Source organism: Tachyglossus aculeatus, chromosome 2 (genome assembly GCF_015852505.1).
Source record: "Tachyglossus aculeatus isolate mTacAcu1 chromosome 2, mTacAcu1.pri, whole genome shotgun sequence".
Taxonomy (NCBI): Eukaryota; Metazoa; Chordata; class Mammalia; order Monotremata; family Tachyglossidae; genus Tachyglossus; species Tachyglossus aculeatus.
In genome coordinates, this window is record NC_052067.1 from 106,273,194 (window position 1) to 106,292,666 (window position 19,473).

General features: G+C 43.0%; 1 protein-coding gene across 1 annotated transcript in view; it reads right to left on the reverse strand.

Moving 5' to 3' along the window:
- Positions 1-752: 752 nt before the first annotated feature.
- Positions 753-19,473, reverse strand: part of SLC9A4 (solute carrier family 9 member A4) — a 52,912-nt gene continuing 34,191 nt past the window's right edge. The window contains exons 9-12 of the mRNA XM_038770136.1: positions 15,593-15,689; positions 8,953-9,084; positions 4,391-4,478; positions 753-1,529 (exon numbers count right to left, since the gene is read on the reverse strand). Coding sequence (XP_038626064.1) covers positions 1,183-1,529; positions 4,391-4,478; positions 8,953-9,084; positions 15,593-15,689 — 664 coding nt within the window. The 3' untranslated portion in view covers positions 753-1,182. The remainder of the gene's footprint in view (positions 1,530-4,390; positions 4,479-8,952; positions 9,085-15,592; positions 15,690-19,473) is intronic.

A 19,473-nucleotide genomic window follows, 5' to 3' on the forward strand; every position in this document is an offset into this window, starting at 1 on the left:
CTGTGAATTAGTAGCAACACAAACTTAGGAGCTCATTGTAGGCAGGGAATGTATCAGTTATGCCATTATCTTGTACTCTCCCAAGCTTAGTACAGTGCTCTACCCACTGTAAATGCTTAATAAATATGATTGATGGATTGATACGGGAGATCTAATACTCTTGATTCAGGTCAAGGGGACTTGATGGAGGTTGAAGGCATGCCTTCAGCAGCCTAGGCTTTCTTGGATATCTTTCTCTGGTCACTGAACTTTTAAGCCCCATTGTCTCTATCTACGGTATAGGGATACTAAGACTTCTCATCTCCCTCACAAAGTTAAAGTTTCAAGACAGAATGCTTCTAAAATCCAGATCTCCAAACTCAAAGTACCGGCAAGCACGGGTGCCTCCTGTTATCCCTTAGACCTAGACCTGCCCAGCTTTTCAATCTTTCAATCCATCAGTGGTACATATTGAATGCTTACTGTGTAGGAGCATTGTACTAAGCTCTTGGAAGAATAAGTTTAGTGGATGCTTGGGGGATTGTACTGGTCCAATGCTGGCTTTTACTAAGTCATTCTGCTGCACGCTGAACATCTGTTTATGCAGTACAAATGGGAAAAATTCCAAACCTTTCTATTCAAAGACTGAGTGAATACTGACATTATTTGAGAGATGTTAAAACCTAAATTTCTTTGGCTTGTTTCAACTTGTGGGTAGAAAAATGCACTCGTATCTCTATTTTTGTAACCACTTAATATTATGAGCCACCCTTTGTATTGGGTCTTAACCTCTGGCCTGGACAGCACCTACCATATTTTAAAGATTTTTTTTTTTAAAGAGTATAGTGCACGGTGAATAACCAAGCTGGTCAAGCCAATAAGCTACATATACATTGAATACACAACACTGAATATCTAGCACTGTTCAAATTCTCTTATGAGCTGGGAACCAAAGAGTTTAGAATACAACTCAGCCCGTTTAGTGAATGCTCAGTCTTCCCAAACACAATTTCTCTGAACTTTCAGCTCCTTCACCCATCCATTCTGATGGCTTTTCTTGGCTTCAGAGAGGCAGAGTTGATCTGATTTGGCAAACTTTCTGTTCTCCTTAGAACTTTGGACACTTGTTTAGCAAAGTGACATGCAAGTGTAGACATTACTGAGACAACACACCTAAGGAAAAGTATTGCGGGAACGCTAGTGTTATTTTCTGTGGAGTAGAGGACTGTGGAACTTGTGAAATTCTCTTCCGTCTCTGAGTTCAGTTGTCCATGTTGGCTGTGCTCCTTCCCCGCTTTCTTCTCCTGACTCAAACTCCTCATCTACTGCATGAAATTGGGGCCTTGGCATCAAAGACGGCTTTCTTTCCCTGCCCACTGGGTGGTCCTGGTTTGGATTTCTTGGAATACCCAGGTTTAAAGAACCCCCTCCTCTACGAGCCTTTTCCATTGGAATCATCTTCTGCTGCTGGCGTCTTTCTTGAAGGGACCCTGTCCGGGGATGTCCACCAAACATTCCTAAAGGAAAGCTGGAATCACTGTGGTCTGTACCTGGAGGTGGACAAAGGGGAAAAGGCTGTTAATGTTCCCGTGTCAGCATTTCCTGTGGGGAGCTCAAAATGGAGAGGGATTTGAGGGGAAAGCACTGTTTCTAGTTGGGCCACTGATAGTGGACAAGTCTCTTAGCTTCTCTACGCTTCAGCTTCCTCACTCACAATACTGAAACAGCCTCATGCCAAAGGCTTCCTTCATAAAAGACAAAAGGTATCGGAGTCATGCAGCCTTGTAAATCAGCCACAACATTCATAGATATGATTCAATGATACTTCACACATTAAAATGTCATCGTGTGAAACTTGTACTTCAGCTCCAAAAATTCAAGAGGTGTTGGATTTGCAGGCTTATTTTACTTAATAAATATTTTGAAGTGTTTACATATAATCAGAAAGCAGCTTTTTTCTCAGGTGAAAACCAATTCAGTTTCCAAAGATTCCTGCTGTATACATAACAGAGAAAATGGTTGACGATGCATTTGGTATACCCAGGACCTGCACAGGAAATCTGGACCACTGGAAGAGCCTCTGGCAAGGTTGAGCATCAGGTAAGAGCAGAGCAAGGACATTTATTAAAGATGACTCCAATTTTGACTTGATTTCAGCTTCAGCAGTCACTGGCCATATTGTCGTTTCTGTTCTAACTGTTCATAGGGGAATCACACAGTCCAAGCTTCTGGAGAAAAGTGAAAGCATTTGTGCACTTAAACACAGCTAACACTCATTATTTCTGTTACATCTTGGTGGTTTTAGAAATGTTTATGTTTCATATTTAGAATACTTTTTTTGGCCTAAAATTAATTGATTACCTTTGATTTGAGATTCCTTTAGTAACTAAACTCTTAAAATAAATTAACATCATCATAATAAAAATTATAATTTTGGGATTTGTTAATTCTCATTATGTGTCAAGCATTATAGTAGGAGCTGGGATAGATATAAGGTAATCAGGTCCCATATGGGGTTCATGGTTAAGTAGGAGGGAGCATAGGTATTGAATTCCCATTTTGAAGATAAGGGAACTGAAACACAGAGAAGTTAAGTGACTTGCCCAAGGCCCCACATCAGGTAAATGGTGAGTCAGGATTGGAACCCAGGTCCTCTGACTCCTAGCTGCAGTATGGCCTAGTGGAAAGAGGATGGGCCTGGGCAAATCACTTCAATCAATCACTCAATCATATTTATTCAGCACTTACTGAATGCAGAGAACTGTACTAAGCACTTGGGAGAGTATAATATAACAGAGTTGGTGGTCACATTCCCTGCCCACAATGAGCTTACAGTCTAGAGGACACTTAGCTTCCCTATGCCTCAGTTTTCTGAACTGTAAAATGGGGATTCTATGTGAAATGGGAATTCTATGCCTGTTAATAATAATAATAATAATAATAATAATAATAATAATAATAATTGTGGCATTTGTTAAGTGCTTACTATGTGCCAGGCACTGTACTAAGTGCTGGGGTGGATACAAGTAAATTGGGTTGGACATAGTCCCTGTCCCAAATGGGGCTCACAATCTCAATCCCCATTTTACAGATGAAGGAACTGAGGTGCAGAGAAGTGAAGAGCCCAAGGTCACACAGCAGACAAGTGGCGGAGCCAGGATTAGAACCCATGACCTTCTGAGTCCCACATCCATGCTCTATCCACTACACTATACCTGTTCCCCCTCCTAATTAGACTGTGAGCCCTATGTGGGACAGGGACTGTGTCCAACCTGATTACCCCACCATTTAGAACAATACTTGACACATAGTAAGTGCTGAACAAATATTATCATTACTATTATTTTTACAAAATACTTAGAAAATTAACATGGGCACATAGTTCCTTCCATTCAATATTTAATGGAAATCCCAAACTCTTTCACCTTCCACTCTTCTCTCATCTTTGGCTCTCTGAAAATGAAAGCATATTCAAATGAAGCACTTATGTTTGTTTGCCAGTTCTGTTCTGGTTAAATTTATGATTCCTATGTCCAAGCCTGGCATGTAATTTAACAATAGGAAAAATCCCACCAGACAAATACTTTTTGCTTTTAAATTGCCTATGTCATTCAGCCTACTTTTACTGAAGATGGGAGACCCTTAAGTGTCTCTTAAATATTGGGTTATGTATGCATCAGATTAAGTGCATATTGAAATGGTCTTTCTTCATTTTTACTCCATTTCCTGATGAAGATAAAGCTTAAAGAAAGAACACATCATTGTGTATTTATCTGCCTTCCTCACCCTGTTCTCCTGACTCTCCCCCTTTGCAGGATAGCCCAGAAAGCCAGGGAGGAAAAAGCAGTGTGGTCAAGTGGATAGAGCACAGACCTGGGAGTTAGAAGGACTTGGGTTCTAATCCTAGCTTCATCACCTGTCTGCTGTGTGACCTTTGGCAAGTCACTTAACTTCTCCGTGCCTCAGTTACCTCATCTGTAAAATGGGGGTTAAGATTCTGAGCTCCACATGGAACATGGACTGTGTTTAACCTGAGTGGCTTGCATCTACCCCAGCACTTAGTACAGTGCCTGGCACATAGTAAGTGCCTTACAAATACGATAGTCATCATCACATTGTAAGCACTTAAAAATACCATTAAAACAAAGAGGAGCCGAGACTATCCAAGTTTGCCTGACACCTGCCTCAGTGGGCTCTGGGAAAGCCTAGTCCAGACCCACAGGCTTGTGGTTCATGGCACCCAGGTGAGTTCACTATTGGATGACAAAAGTTACTATTAGAATCTCTTTAACAAGATTTGGAGGGTCTGGAGAACTTGGGCAATATTTAAACAATGGGTCAAATTATCAAAGAGTGGTGGAGTGCCCTTGACCACTTAATAAGAGGAGGAGCAGGAATAATGTTCCAATACCTGAAAAAGTCGCCATCCTGGTGTTACTCCACATTGCTCGTGCATCGTTATATGGGAAGGAGAGGTAACGGATATTTTTGGGGCCAGGCTGTACACAAAAGACAGAGAAACAGACAGCATGTTTAAAGTGGGAAATGGAGCCAAGGATGCAGGATAGAAGCAGCCAGTAAAGACCCTCAGGGCACTAACCACTTCTTTAAATCTGTTTAATCCTGTTTGGTTGGGTTCAAGACTGTTTACTGAAGGCCCATTTTTTACCGACCACCTGACCACTGACTTGGGTGTTGGAGGACTACAAAAGAAAAAACAGGACACTTTCCCCACCCTTAAGGAGCTTACAGTCTAAAGGATGAGGCATTCACAGAGGACAAGCCTCAAGTTGGTAAGATGGAAAAGGACAGAGGTCAGGAACAAAAAGACCCTTGTGGCTCTAGAAATGGGGAGTGAAGGAGTGTTTGGTGGCTTGGGGGTGAGGCAGAATCACTGGATGTTCAGAGTCAGTTGGGGTTAATCCGGGATGCCTCAGGCTGAAGGTGGGTGCTTAATAGAGATTTGAAGGAGGGGAGGGACAGTGTTTGCACAAGAGATGTGGGAAAGCATTCCAGGAAGAGGGAATGGTATGAACGATTGTATGAGTTGGTTAGCTTGACTGGAGTGTAGAACAGAGTAAATGGTTAGGAGGAGATAAAAGCTCAAAAGTACAGCGGTCAATTGAAGGACAGCTTTGAAGTACAGGGTGCCTTGATCTAAAAGATTCAATTGTTTCTCTTCATAATGATTATTTACTAAGCATTTACTATGTACTAAGAACCTTGCTGAGAACTAGATGCAAGATAAAAGATACTGGATACAGCCCCTGTCTCCCAGCCCAAGAGTCGCAGTCTAAATGGGAGGAAGAGCAGGCATTTTATCCCCATTTTACAGATGAGGAAAGTCCAATCTTTCCCAAGGTTACAGAGCAGTCAGATGGTGGAGCCGGATATAAATCTAGAATGTGTTTACCAATTCTGTTGTAGTGTACTCTCTCAAGCGCTTAGTACAGAGCTCTACACATAGGAAGCACTCAATAAATACCATTGATTGATTGATCTCCTGATTCCCCGTCCTGAACCATTGATTGATTGATCTCCTGACTCCCAGTCCTGATCCTCTTCCTGACATTTATTCATTATGGCACATGCAGGTGAATGTCTGGTGCTCCCCGAACACTTCCCTGGAATGAAGACCATTCTTACCATGGAGATAAATCAATCAAGAACATTTACTGAGCACCTATTGTGTGCAGAGCACCAAAGTAAAACCTTGAGGGAGTAAGAGAAGCAGTGTCACCTAAGGGAAAGAGCACAGGCCTGGGAGCCAGAAGACCTGGGTTGTAATCCTGGGTCCACCACTTGCCTGCTGTGGAAGATCTTGGGCAAGTCATGTAGCTTCTGTGTGCCTCAGTTTACTCATCTGTAAAATGGGGTTCAATATCTTTTCTCCTGCCTCCTTATCCCATGAGCCCCATGTGGGACAGGGACTCTGTCTGACCTGGAGATCTTGTGTGTACCCCAGAGTTTAGTACAGTGCTTGGCACATAGTAAGTACTTAACAAATATTCATTTGCTCATTCATTCAATCATATTTATTAAGTGCTTGCTCTGTGGAGAGAACTATACTAAGAATTTGGGAAAATAGAATACAGCAATAAAGAGTGACAATCCCTGCCCACAACAAGCTCACAGTCCAGAGGTGAGGAGACAGATGTTGATGCACATAAACAGACATCAATAGAAATAAAATTACAGATATATACATAAGTGCTGTGGGGAGGGGAGAAGGAGGGAAAAGCAAAGGGAGCAAGTCAGGGTGACACAGAAGGGAGTGGGAGATGAGGAAAAGTGGGGCTTAGTTTGGGAAGGTCTCTTGGAAGAGATGTGCCTTCAGTAAGCCTTTGCAGGGGGCGGGGAGAGTAACTGTCTGGCAGATTTGAGGTGGGAGGGCATTCCAGGCCAGAGGTAGGACATGGGTCAAGGGTCAGGAGTGAGACAATCAAGATTGAGGCACAGTGAAAAGGTTAGCACCAGAAGAGCAAAATGTGTGGGGTGGGTTGTAGGAGGAGGGAAGTGAGGTAAGGTAGGAGGGGGAGAGGTGATGGAGTGCTTTAAAACCAATGGTGAGGAGTTTGGGTTTGATACAGAGGTGGATAGGCAACCACTGGAGATTTTTGACGGGGGTGGGGGGTGACACGTCCTGAATGTTTCTGTAGAAAGATGATCCGGGCAGCGGAATGAAGTATGGACTGGAGTGGGGAGAGGCAGGAGGTTTGGAGGTCAGCAAGGAAGCTGATGCAGTAATGTACTTAGGGTAGGATGAGTGATTGTATTAACGTGGTAGCAGTTTGGATGGAGAGGAAAGGGTGGATTTTGGTGATGGTGTGAAGGTGAGGCCGACAGGATTTGGTGACAGATTGAATATATGGGTTGAATCTGAGAGAGGAATCAAGGATGATGCCAAGGTTATGGGTTTATTATTATGAGATAATTAGTACTGAACAATTCAATAAATGGCATTTATTGAGCCCTTTCCCTATGCAGAGCACTGTACTAATTTGTAGATGTGATCCTTTTCCTCAATCCACTGGGGATACAGACCCCAGATTAATTTACTTGTTTTGATATATATATAGCTATAATTCTATTTATTTATATTGATGCCTACTTGTTTCGATGTCTGTCTCCCCCGTTCTAGACTGTAAACATGATGTGGGCGGGGATTGTCACTATTGCTGAATTATACTTTTCAAGCACTTAGTACAGTGCTCTGCACAGAGTAAGCACTCAATAAATATGATTCAATTGATTAATTAATTAATTTACAGATATAAGCAAAAAGGAAGAGGAGACCTGAACATCAGTTAGGGCTTAAGGGTATGTAACATATGTTCCTAAGTACTATGGGGGATTGCAAGTACCTTAAGTGCTTAGGTGGTGTGGAAGTGTGAAAGAGACCATTGAGGGATCAAAAATGGGGAGATTAGAAGTTAACTGGGGAAGGTTTCCTGAAAGAGATGGGATTGCCAAAATCCGCCCTTTCCTCTCCATCCAAACCGCTACCCTACTCATTCAAGCTCTCATCCTATCCCGTCTGGACTACTGCATCAGCCTCCTCTCTGATCTCCCATCCTCGTGTCTCTCCCCACTTCAATCCATACTTCATGCTGCTGCCCGGATTGTCTTTGTCCAGAAATGCTCTGGGCATGTTACTCCCCTCCTCAAAAATCTCCAATGGCTACCAATCAATCTGCGCACTCCTCACTCACGGTTTCAAGGCTCTCCATCACCTTGCCCCCTCCTACCTCACCTCCCTCTCTCCTTCTACAGCCCAGCCCGCACCCTCCGCTCCTCTGCCACTAATCTCCTCACTGTGCCTCGTTCTCGCCTGTCCCGCCATCGACCCCTGGCCCACGTCATCCCCCTGGCCTGGAATGCCCTCCATCCTCACATCTGCCAAGCTAGCTCTCTTCCTCCCTTCAAGGCCCTACTGAGAGCTCACCTCCTCCAGGAGGCCTTCCCAGACTAAGCCCCTTACTTCCTCTCCACCTCATCCCCCTCTCCATCCCCACCGTCTTACCTCCTTCCCTTCCCCACAGCACCTGTATATATGTATATATGTTTGTACATATTTATTACTCTATTTATTTATTTTACTTGTACATATCTATTCTATTTATTTTATTTTGTTAATATAGTTGGTTTTGTTCTCTGTCTCCCCCTTCTAGACTGTGAGCCCACTGTTGGGTAGGGACTGTCTCTATATGTTGCCAACTTGTACTTCCCAAGCGCTTAGTACAGTGCTCTGCACACAGTAAGTGCTCAATAAATACAATTGATTGATTGATTGATTGATTGATTGATGTTAGTAGCTATAAAGATGGGAGTGTTGAGGGCTGTCATATATAAAAGGAGATGAAGTTTCCAACAGTGGAGGGGAGAACATAGCCAAAAGGTCAGTGGAGGAACAATCAGAAGGTGGCAGAATGAGGAGGTTACCTTGAGAGGAAGAAAGAGTATGAGCTGGGTTGTGATGGGAAACAGTTAAGTCAGAAGGAGAAAGATGATCAGTGCCTTAAAGTCAATAATCTAGGGCTTCTGTGTGATGAAAAAAGGAATGTACAACTCTTTGAAGCTTGAGGAGCGGGGATGCATGTACTGAAAAATGTTTAGGAAAATGATCTGGGGAGAGGGGAGATCATCAAGGAGGCTAATTCTATATTCAAACAGGATTAAGAAAACCCCACCGGTGATACTTTGCCCTCCCTTAAGAATTTAACAGTCAAAAGGAGGAGATGTTCACAAAATATAACCCAGAGGTAGGTGAGATGGCATTTATCAAAATGGCCAGTACTGATATTTCTGGAAAGTGTAGTTGCCAAATATGATGACCCCCATGACTGGGGTTCTTTATTTTTCCTCCTACAACCAGAAGGTACCGTTTTCAAGACCAAGAGCATCAGGATTTAAGTTCTGCTTTATAAAACCCAGCACTACCCCTACCCTAATGCAGTAAATCATAATTTGTACCAATTTCCCCCATGACAGGCTGCTGCTTTTCCTCATACTCTCCCTGAAGGTGTGTTGGCGACGGATGAGAATTTCCTTGGCCTGTTTCTCACTTGTCTCTGTTTTCAGGTTGTGTCTGTTGTACGATAGTGTCTGAAAACAAAAGGGTTTATGTAAGACACCCACAGATATCCATTTTTGATCCAAAATCATTTCCTCCTCAGCTCTGTTAACATTTACTCAAGGTGTAACTCACTGTGGCACAGCTGTAGTTCATAGCTATCCCAATTCCAGTGGAGGAAATTCTTGCTACTTTCCTCAGTGTTTTCTTTAAAGCAGGAGGGTTAAAGAGCCGGGAGGCAATAAGGACTTTCTTCACCTTGAGGGCAATTTTTGTGAGGTTCCAAGACATTTCCCTGGCAGTGACCACAGAGAGAAGCGGAAGGTAGGAGGGTCTCCATGTTCCTTTCCCTCCCCTGGGTTCCCTGCTCCAAGTTCCACAAACATCCTCTCCAAGTCATGGTTTCTGGGAATTTAATTTGTAGAATGGGCATCACGGTGATGGGGTGAGGGGTCGTAAAGAGATGGGTTGGCTGCTACTGCATAGGTCTGCCCTAGCCCTTTGTCCCCTGCTTTGGACTTTTCCATGTCCCTGATTTTAAATTTTTGCCTTGTCTCCACCTTCTCTTTCAACTCGTTGCTCAGTGGAAAGAGCACCGGCTTTGGAGTCAGAGGTCATGGGTTCAAATCCCAACTCCGCCAATTGTCAGCCGTGTGACTTTGGGCAAGTCACTTAACTTCTCTGTGCCTCAGTTCCCTCATCCGTAAAAATGGGGATGAAGACTGTGAGCCCTCCGTGGGACAACCTGATCACCTTGTAACCTCCCCAGGGCTTAGAACAGTGCTTTACACATAGTAAGCGCTTAATAAATGCCATTAAAAAAAACTCTGTGAGCAGGAACAGTCATAGGGGAATTTTCTCAACACCAGAAACAGCTTCTGTTGGAGTGGGCGCAGGTGTGGCCAAACAAGCCAACCTTTGGTCCCTGCCTTTAGCCAACTTGACTGCAGCCGAAGGTGGGGCCAGCACAAAGCCTTGGGCCTCAGCCAATAGGGCCAGGGGCCTTCACATACTTCTTTATAGGTCAGTCTAGGCTGTTTCTGTTGCCTGGTTCCCTGCTTCCCCTCCCAATGGTAAGGGAAGGCCAAAGGACGATGTTAACCCACCGCATCTATTTTGGATCTACACTAATCTTGGGGTGCAGGATGGGGGGAGAGGAGACCTGCTCCATTTAGGAGTGGCCCAGAGAGCTCTGACTCAGCTCAAACCCAACCCCCAGGACCCCTCCCTGAGAAAACACTAGGTCCAGGGCTGATTCAGTTTCACTCTCTAGCATCCTCAGATCCAATCTAAATTCCCCACCACTGGCTGAAGGGGGTTTGAGTCCAGAACTGGATTCCTGTGATGGCTTTGTTTGGAAAAAGACCCCACCTTCATCTGGACAGTGCTAAGCACTCAGTACAGTGCTCTGCACACAGTAAGCACTCAATAAATACAATTGAATGGATGAGTGAATGGACATTACCCCTGGGGCTGGATCAGGAATGAAACAGGAGAGAGTGGTAGAGACATTTTCCCAGTGGCATTCAAGATCAGGTGACTAGGTCATATCTGACACCCTAGGACAATCAATCAATCAATTGTATTTACTGAGCACTTTCCTTGTACAGGGGATTCAGCAAAATTGTTCTAGGAATGGCTCCCGATTGCCTAGATTAAGGGCAGCACACTGCATATTAAGAGGTACAGTGATCACTTTAATCTATCTGGAAATGCAGAGCACTTCACTGGCACTTGTTCGATAATTTCTTGATTTCCTCTGAAACTCTCACCCAGTGAGCTTGAAGACAACAGGCACTCATCACTGTTCAGATGGAGAAATACAGCCAGTGATAAGTCAGACAGTCAACACGTGGTGACACCTGGAAGGAAAATGGGGCAAGTCTCCTTCTGCCTGGAACAGCCTTTTCCTTTCACCTTTGACCACAGCAGCCAAAACCCACACCCTGCAAGAGCACAAGGTGGCAAATGTCCCTTAATAATGTTCAGGAAATTGACTGGGGAGGCTGGAGAGGTTGGGGATCAAGGACTACTTGCCTGAAACATCATAATAATAATAATAATAATAATAATAACAATAGTAGAGAAGCAGCATGGCCTAGGGGATAGAGCACAGGCTTGGGATGATGATGATGGCATTTGCTAAGTGCTTACTATGTGCAAAGCACTGTTCTAAGTGCTGGGGAGTCAGAAGGTCATAGTTTGTAATCCCAGCTCCACCACATGTCTGTTGTGAGACCTTGAACAAGTCACTTCACTTCTCTAAGCCTCAGTTACCTCATCTGTAAAATGGTGATTAAGACTCTGAACCCAGTGTGTGACAGGAATGGTGCCCAACGTGATTTGCTTGTATTCCCCCTTAGTGCTTAGTACACTGCTTGACACGTAGTAAGCACTTACTAAATACCACTATTATTATTATTATTATTATTATTAGTAGTAGTAGTAGTAGTAGTAGTAGTAGTAGTAGTAGTAGTAGTAGTAGTTGAGCCCACTGTTGGGTAGGGACCGTCTCTATATGTTGACAACTTGTACTTCCCAAGCACTTAGTACAGTGCTCTGCACACAGTAAGCGCTCAATAAATATGATTGATTGATTGATAGTAGTAGTATGATAGTATCTGTTAAGCACTTCCTATGTGGTAAGCACTATTGTAAGCCCTGGGGTAGATTTGACATAATAGTGGCTGACAGTTCCTGTCTCACATGGGCCTCATAGTCTTAAGCAGGAGAGAGTACGGACAGGGAATCTCAATTTACAGTTGAGGACACTGAGGCCCAGAGAAGTGAAGTGACTTGCCCAAGGTCACACAGCAGACAAGTGGTAGAGTCAGGATTAGAACTCATGACCTTCTTACTCACAGGCCTGTGCTCTTTCTGCCACACCCATCTCAGCTCTCCACATCCTTTCCTCACTGTAATGGCTGCGGACTGGCCCCCTCAAGAACATTTTAACTGAAATATTTTTACTGTAGATATTTTTATTGTTGAAGCTTAACCTGTCTTTATTAGGTTCACCTAACCTTCCATTTTATGTGTTTGTCCCTCCCCCATTAGACTGTGAGTCTTCGGCAGACCAGGGACTCTATCAAAATTGATTTTTTTTATATTTCTTGCCAGTGCCTAGTACAGCATCCTTCCTATTGTAAGTGCTATATAGCAATGTAATGTTAGTAGGAAAATATTCTATAATGATTAATACTTCATAGTATGCTTTAATATGATATTGTATTCTACTTTAATATCTGATTATTACAAAGATAAGCATGTTAGCATGTGAACACCATTCAATTTGAAGAATCACCACTACTGGATCAGGCCAGTGGTCCATCCAGATCAGAATTCTGTCTCTAACCGTGGCAGTTGGATGCCCAGAAGAAGCATGGATGGATGCCTTCCTGGACGTTCAAGGTTAGGAATGGATCATCTGACATATCCAACTTTTCTCTCGTCATTCCAAACTTTTCCTCCTGTAACTCATTATGAACTGCTCATCCAAAAATTTAGCCAAATTCTACTTGAAACCCAATACTCACCCAGTTCTCCAATAATGAGCCCTCCCCACCTGTGTCCTTCCAATGCCTGCTGAGGCTCTGTTCCCTGTATATATATATATATATATATATATATATATATTTTATTTTTTATTTTTTTTTTGATATTTAAGTCCTTACTATGTGCCAAAAACTGTACTAAACCCCAGGTAGATACAAGCTAATTAGGTTGGACACAATCCATGTCCCACATATGGTTGACTACATATCTATTCTATTTATTTACATATCTATTCTATTTATTTTATTTCGTTAGTTACATATCTAGTCTATTTATTCTATTTATTTTATTTTGTTAGTATGTTTGGTTCTGTTCTCTGTCTCCCCCTTTTAGACTGTGATCCCACTGTTGGGTAGGGGACTGTCTCCATATGTTGCCATCTTGTGCTTCCCAAGCGCTTAGTACAGTGCTCTGCACCCAGTAAGGACTCAATAAATACGATTGATTGATTGATTGATTGATAGTCTCAATCCCAATTTTACAGATGAGGCCCAGATAAGTGAAGTGGGTTGCCCAAGGTCACACAGCAGACAAGTGGCAGAGCTGGGATTAAGACCCAGGTCTTTGGTTCCCAGGCCCGTACTCTATCCACTAGGCCATGCTGCTTGGTGGCATCATGCCCTGTGCCCTGCAGGCTGCCCATGTAGACTTACGCCGGGCTGGTTGCACTGGTATCTCCCTAACAGATGGCCACGTGACTCATCTGGGTTCCAGCCACCCCCACCCACCTCAGCTCTCAGCATCCTTCTCTGCTGGACCACCACACTGGCCCCTGGGATCACAAACCAAATTTTCATATCACTGAGGAACTGTCATCCCGACCCACCTTCCACCACCCTGGCAGGACAGGGAGAAGCAGCCACAGCCTGGCGTTGCCTCCACAAAACCTCAGGAAGACTGTGGAGGCTGCTGCTCCTGCTGGATCACTCACTATGGCCACGGTTGTGACTGTCATCTCTGAGCCACAAGGAGCCTGACATTCTGTTCTTCTAATCACAGCACCCTATTGAGCTTTGTTTGTGTCTTTATGTTGTCTTAGTGTTGTTTCGTCTCTCCTCATGAATCTGTTGCCAGCCCCTCCCTTCCTTATTTTTAGATGGTGAGCCCTACAAGTGACAGAGACCATGTCTAATTCCCACCTGTGTATTAATAATTAATAATAATCATGGTATTTGTTAAGTGTTTACTATGTGCCAAGCACTATTTTAAGCTCTGGGGCAGATACAAGGTAATCACATAGGGCTCACAGTCCTAATCCCACTTTACAGATGAGGTAACTGAGGCTCAGAGAAGTTAAGTGACTTGTCCAAGGTCACACAGCAGACAAGTGGCAGAGCTGGGATTAGAACCCACGTCCTCTGACTCCCAAACCCCGGCTTTTTCTACTAAGCCACACTATTCTTTCCCAACACTCACATTAGGGATCTGTGTTTAATGGGGATTGAGTGTTTGCAAAGTCCTACATTAAGGAAAATCTGCACTGTGCACATGTGCGTTCAACTATTTCTTCTAATACTGCAGGGTGCGGAATGCAAGGGGCTTGCATTGTCAGACAAGCATTCCCCAATTCTCTAGCCAATACAAGTAGTGAAAATGCCCATACAACTACCTGAGGTAACAATGTCCTTTTGTTTAACATCCATAGGGTGAGAAAAGTGTTTCCTTTGATTTGTTAGCCCACTCCATCAAGTTTCCATGGTGCCCCTCATATTGGTGGAGTGAAATCTGCTGCACAACCATTCCAGTTTTGCCTTGTCCTCATCCTTCTTGATTTTGTTAAGTTCTATCACATAACAATAGTAGTAGTTAAGTGCTTACTATGTCAAATACTGTATTAAACACTGGGAAAGGTACAAGGTAATCAGGTTACACACGGGGCTTACAGTCTAAGTAGGAGGGAAACCCGACATTGAATTCCCATTTTGCAGATGAAGGAACTGATGCACAGAGAAGTTAAGTGATTTGTCCAAGGTCGAACAGCAAAGTGGCAGAGCTGGGATTAGAACCCAGGTCCTCTGACTCCCAGGCCTATAGTCTTTCCACTAGGCCAGGCTGCTCCTCAAACCCCACCTCAAGCTTTCTTAGTCATCTCCACCTGAAATCTGTTCTCTTCTGGAACCTGCCCCCTGTGAACATCTTGGTTGTCCTTTTGGAAAATATTACTTTAACCAATATCTTCTATCTCATTTTTCAAGAATGGTAATAGAATTTATTGAGCACTTACTCTATGCAGAGCACTGTACTAAGCACAGGAAAAGAAATCAGAGGTGAGAATTATACACACAGTACAGCGCTCTGCACACAGTAAGTGCTCAATAAATATGATTGATTGATTAATTGATTGATCTATCCCTCTAGGGGCTCACAATCTATGGAGGTACCCCCTTCCTGTACTAAGCACAGGAAAAGAAATCAGAGATGAGAATTATACACACAGTACAGTGCTCTGCACACAGTAAGTGCTCAATAACTATGATTGATTGATTGATTGATCTATCCCTTTAGGGGCTCACAATCTATGGAGGTATCCCCTTCCTAGCTCCAGTCTTAATCTCCCTCCTCCTGAAAGGCTCAGTCTTTTTTTCCTTCTTAAACAGTACAGTATTCCACAGATTGCCTTTACCCTGACCACCTTTATCCCCTTGGGAATTCCTGGTTTATTGGGAATTGCAGCTGGGCACTCTTGGCTTTTTGGAGCCCGGACTGGAAGTTTCAGAGATGGTTTGATTCTAGAGCAAGGGTAGCCTGACCTCTAGAGTCTATTTCTGGGATTTGCCTCCCCCTTTCCCCACAGCAAGCCCCACCTCCAGGAGGAAGGTTCCCTAAGAGTGTGAAAGTCCAAAATCTCGGCTTCTTTCTGGTTTCCCCGCTGGAAGTGAGGCCTGCCTTTCCCCTGGCAGTAGCCCGAGCTGGGCAGGGCTGCTAGCTTTGCGTTCTGGTAGAGAAAAGCAAACAGCAGGAGAAATTCGAATAAATTTTACCCACCCTTTGTCGCACTTGGTACATGTTGTGGCTGAGAATGTCCCTCATGGACTCCACGTCGGCTGGGGAAAGCCTCTTGGTTCCTTGAATTCTCTGGGCCCTGAAAACACGAGTGGGAAGAAACCAAAACATCATGTTTCTTATCTTAGGGAAACTGCCATGAGGGTTGGACCAAACTTGGCTTTCATTTCTGTGCCCTCTGAGGGCTACTCTTTTTCTGGCTCATTCTGCAAAGGACTTAAGAAGAACTCAAAACAATTATTTGAGGGAACATTTTTTTCACCACTTTTAGAATCAATACAGCCTAAATGCCTTGGTTCATGGCTTTAATATGTAAGGTCCTCAATGGCAGGGATCATGTCTACTGTTACATATTCTTGCAAGCATTTAGTACATCCTCTGCACGCAGTAAACAGTCAACAAACTTGTACTTCCCAAGTGCTTAGTACAGTGCTCTGCACACAGTAAGCACTCAATAAATACGATTGGTGATGATGATGAACAAATACCACTTATTGGTTATTTGAACGTTTGTGATGGCATTACTACTTAGGTGGCTTCTAGACCCATGACATTCTTCATCTTAGATTATGAAACTGCTGTATTGGCTCAGTATTCTCCTTGGATAAAAATATTAGTTTAGATCAATGTAGCTGCAGTCTATAATGAGGCAACTTGTCCCAGTGTCCAGTTGCTTTTGCTGCATAACATAATAATGATGGTATTTATTAGCACTGAAAACATGCCAAGCAGTACTCTAAATGCTGGGATAGATACACAGTAATCAGATTGGATGCAGTCTCTGTCCCACATAAGACTCATAGTCTAAGAGGGTGGGAGAACAGGTTTTCTATCCCCATTTTTAAGATTAGAAAACTGAGATACAGTGAGTTAAGTAACTTGCCCAGTGTGAAACAGTAGGCAAGGGGAGAAACTGGGGCTAAGACATGTACCTCTTGACTTTCACTCCAATACTCTTTCCACAAATAACGTAACTCCAATGCTAGCTAGCGATGTTGAAGGGGATTCGCTGTTTGCAGAGGGCTTGAAAGTTCTAGGCCCCCAATGTAGTGCACATATCTTTATTACTGAGAAGCAGTATGGCTTAGTGGAAAGTTGGGAGTCAGAGGTCGCGGGTTCTAATACTGACTCTGCCACTTGTCAGCTATGTGACTTTGGACAAGTCACTTAACTGCTCTGTGTCTCCGTTACCTCATCTGTAAAATGGGGATCAAGACTGTGAGCCCCAGTTGGGACAACCTGATAATCTTGTATTCATTCATTCATTCATTCAATCCTCTTTATTGAGTGCTTACTGTGTGCAGAGCACTGTACAAAGTGCTTGGAAAGAACAATTCAGCAATAGAGACAATCCCTGTGCTTAGAACAGTGCTTGGCACATAGTAAGCACTTAACAAATACCATTATTATTATTATTATTATTACTAGATTGGTTTTCATCTTGAGCATGAACTTTCACACCAGAGTTGTTGTTGAAATGAAAGGTACTGTAATGCAAAAGCCCTAAAGAATCAATAACAGAACTATTCCAGGATTTAACTTAATCATGAAGGAATTATGACTAGATAAGACTGTAAGCTCATTGCAATCAGGGGATGTGTTTACCAAATCTGTTATATTGTACCCACCCAAGAACTTAGTCCAGTGCTCTGCATGCAGTAGGTGCTCAATAAATACAATTGTTTGATTGATTGATTGACTGGAATTGTAATTAATCCTTTAATTTATTTGTACTCTCTAGTACACATAAGCAAAAATTTTAATGTGATTATAGTAGTGTATTACTGTCAAGTAAAAATGACATCTAGGAGAATAGTTCAGATTTACTGGAGCAGAAAATCATTCATTCAATCATATTTATTGAGCACTTACTGTGTGCAGAGCACTGTACTAAGCGCTTGGGAAGTACAAATCACTAACATATAGAAACGGTCCCTACCCAACAACAGGCTCACAGTCTAGAAGAGGGAGACAGACAACAAAACAAAACAAAATCATCTCAGATAAGTTGAGGTAAGGAAAGTATTTTAATGATCATGTTAAACTTGATAAGCATTATACTGATCTTGGCTCTTTCCCCAGTTCAAACTGACCATTTAGGAAGGGATGAAATGTAATTAAGTTATATGTATCTTGGTTACTTAAATTAATATTTCTTCAAATATTCTATGAATTCTATGGATACAATTTTCAGATACTCTTCTAGAATGGTGAAATTCAGGAGAAAAACTTTTTTTAAATAAACTCCAGATTTACCAACAGAAAAATTACCAAAATGATAACATTTATGCATTGAACTGACAACCTCACTCTGACAAAAGAATTTGCAATGAATCTGTTGAGTAAACCTGTTAGTCTACTAAGACATTTGTTACCTAAGCAAGTTTCAGGTAACTAATTTTTCCAAAATTAAAATTGTATGCCTCTCTGTGTAGGTAGACTCTTGCATTATAGTACCTCCAAAGCAACTTGGCTTTGTGGAAAGCGCACAGGCTTGGGAGTCAGAGATAGTGGGTTCTAATGCCAACTCCGCCACTTGTCAGCTGTATGACTTAAGTCATACTGACTTATGACTGACTTATGACTTATGACTGACTTAAGTCATGCTGACATGTCAAGCTGTATCACTTAACTTCTCTATGCCTCAGTTACCTCATCTGTAAAATGGGGATCAAGACTGTGAGCCCCAAGTGGAACAACCTGATAACCTTGTATCTATCCCAGCGCTTAGAACAGGGCTTGGCACATAGTAAGTGCTTAACAAATACCACCATTATTATTATTATTATTATTTACGTCTCCATCAAGCAGAAAATCCTCACCACCAGCTCTAAGCCGCTCAATTGTCTCTCTCCCTCTTACCTACCCCTGCTCCTCTCCCACCACAACACAGCCCACACACTTCACTCCTCCAATACCAACCTACTACTTATCCCACTCTTCTTCACTCTCATCTCTTTTGCCATTAATGCCATTTCTAAAGTATTGGTGAAGCACTTACTATGTGCCAGACACTACTAAGCACTATGATAGATACAAGTTTACTAGGTTGGACATAGTCTGTATCCCAGGTGGGGCTCACAGTCTTGATCCCTATTTTACAGATGAGGTAACTGAGGTATAGAAAAGTTAAGTGACTTGCCCAAGGCCACACAGCTGAAAAATGGTCGAGATGGGATTAGAACACTGGTCCTCTGACTCCCAGGAACATTCTCATTCCACTAGGCCATGCTGCTTCTCAAGCCCTTGCTTACTTTGCTGAAGCCCTCCCTCCTGCTTAGAACTCCCTCCCATTTAAGAACCTAAAGTTCTCTGCTCTCCTGATCTTCAAAGGCCTACTAAAATCACATCGCCTACGTGAAGCCTTCCCCCACTAATTTCTCTTCTCCCCAGCCTATTTTCCTTCTTTACGTGTCACCTCCGTATTTAGGTACTGACCTACCTCCTCCTCAATCCCCTCTTATATTTATACCCTTGTACTCCACTGCTCCCTCACCATTTGTGTTTTATTTTAGGATCTGTTTCCCCCGCTAGAATGTTCATTTCCTCGGGTGCAGAAATTGTGTCAATGTCTCTAGTGTACTCTCCCAAGCACTTAGTACATCTATGCACTTGAATCTGTTCCCTTTGGGCACTTGGTACTCACCCCACCCTCAGCCCCACAGAACTTACATACATATAATAACAGTCATAATAATGTTGGTATTTGTTAAGCGCTTACTATGTGCAAAGCACTGTTCTAAGCGCTGGGGGGATACAGGGTCATCAAGGTTGTCCCACGTGGGGCTCACAGTCTTCATCCCCATTTTACAGATGAGGGACCTGAGGCCTAGAGAAGTTAAATGACTTGCCCAAGGTCACAC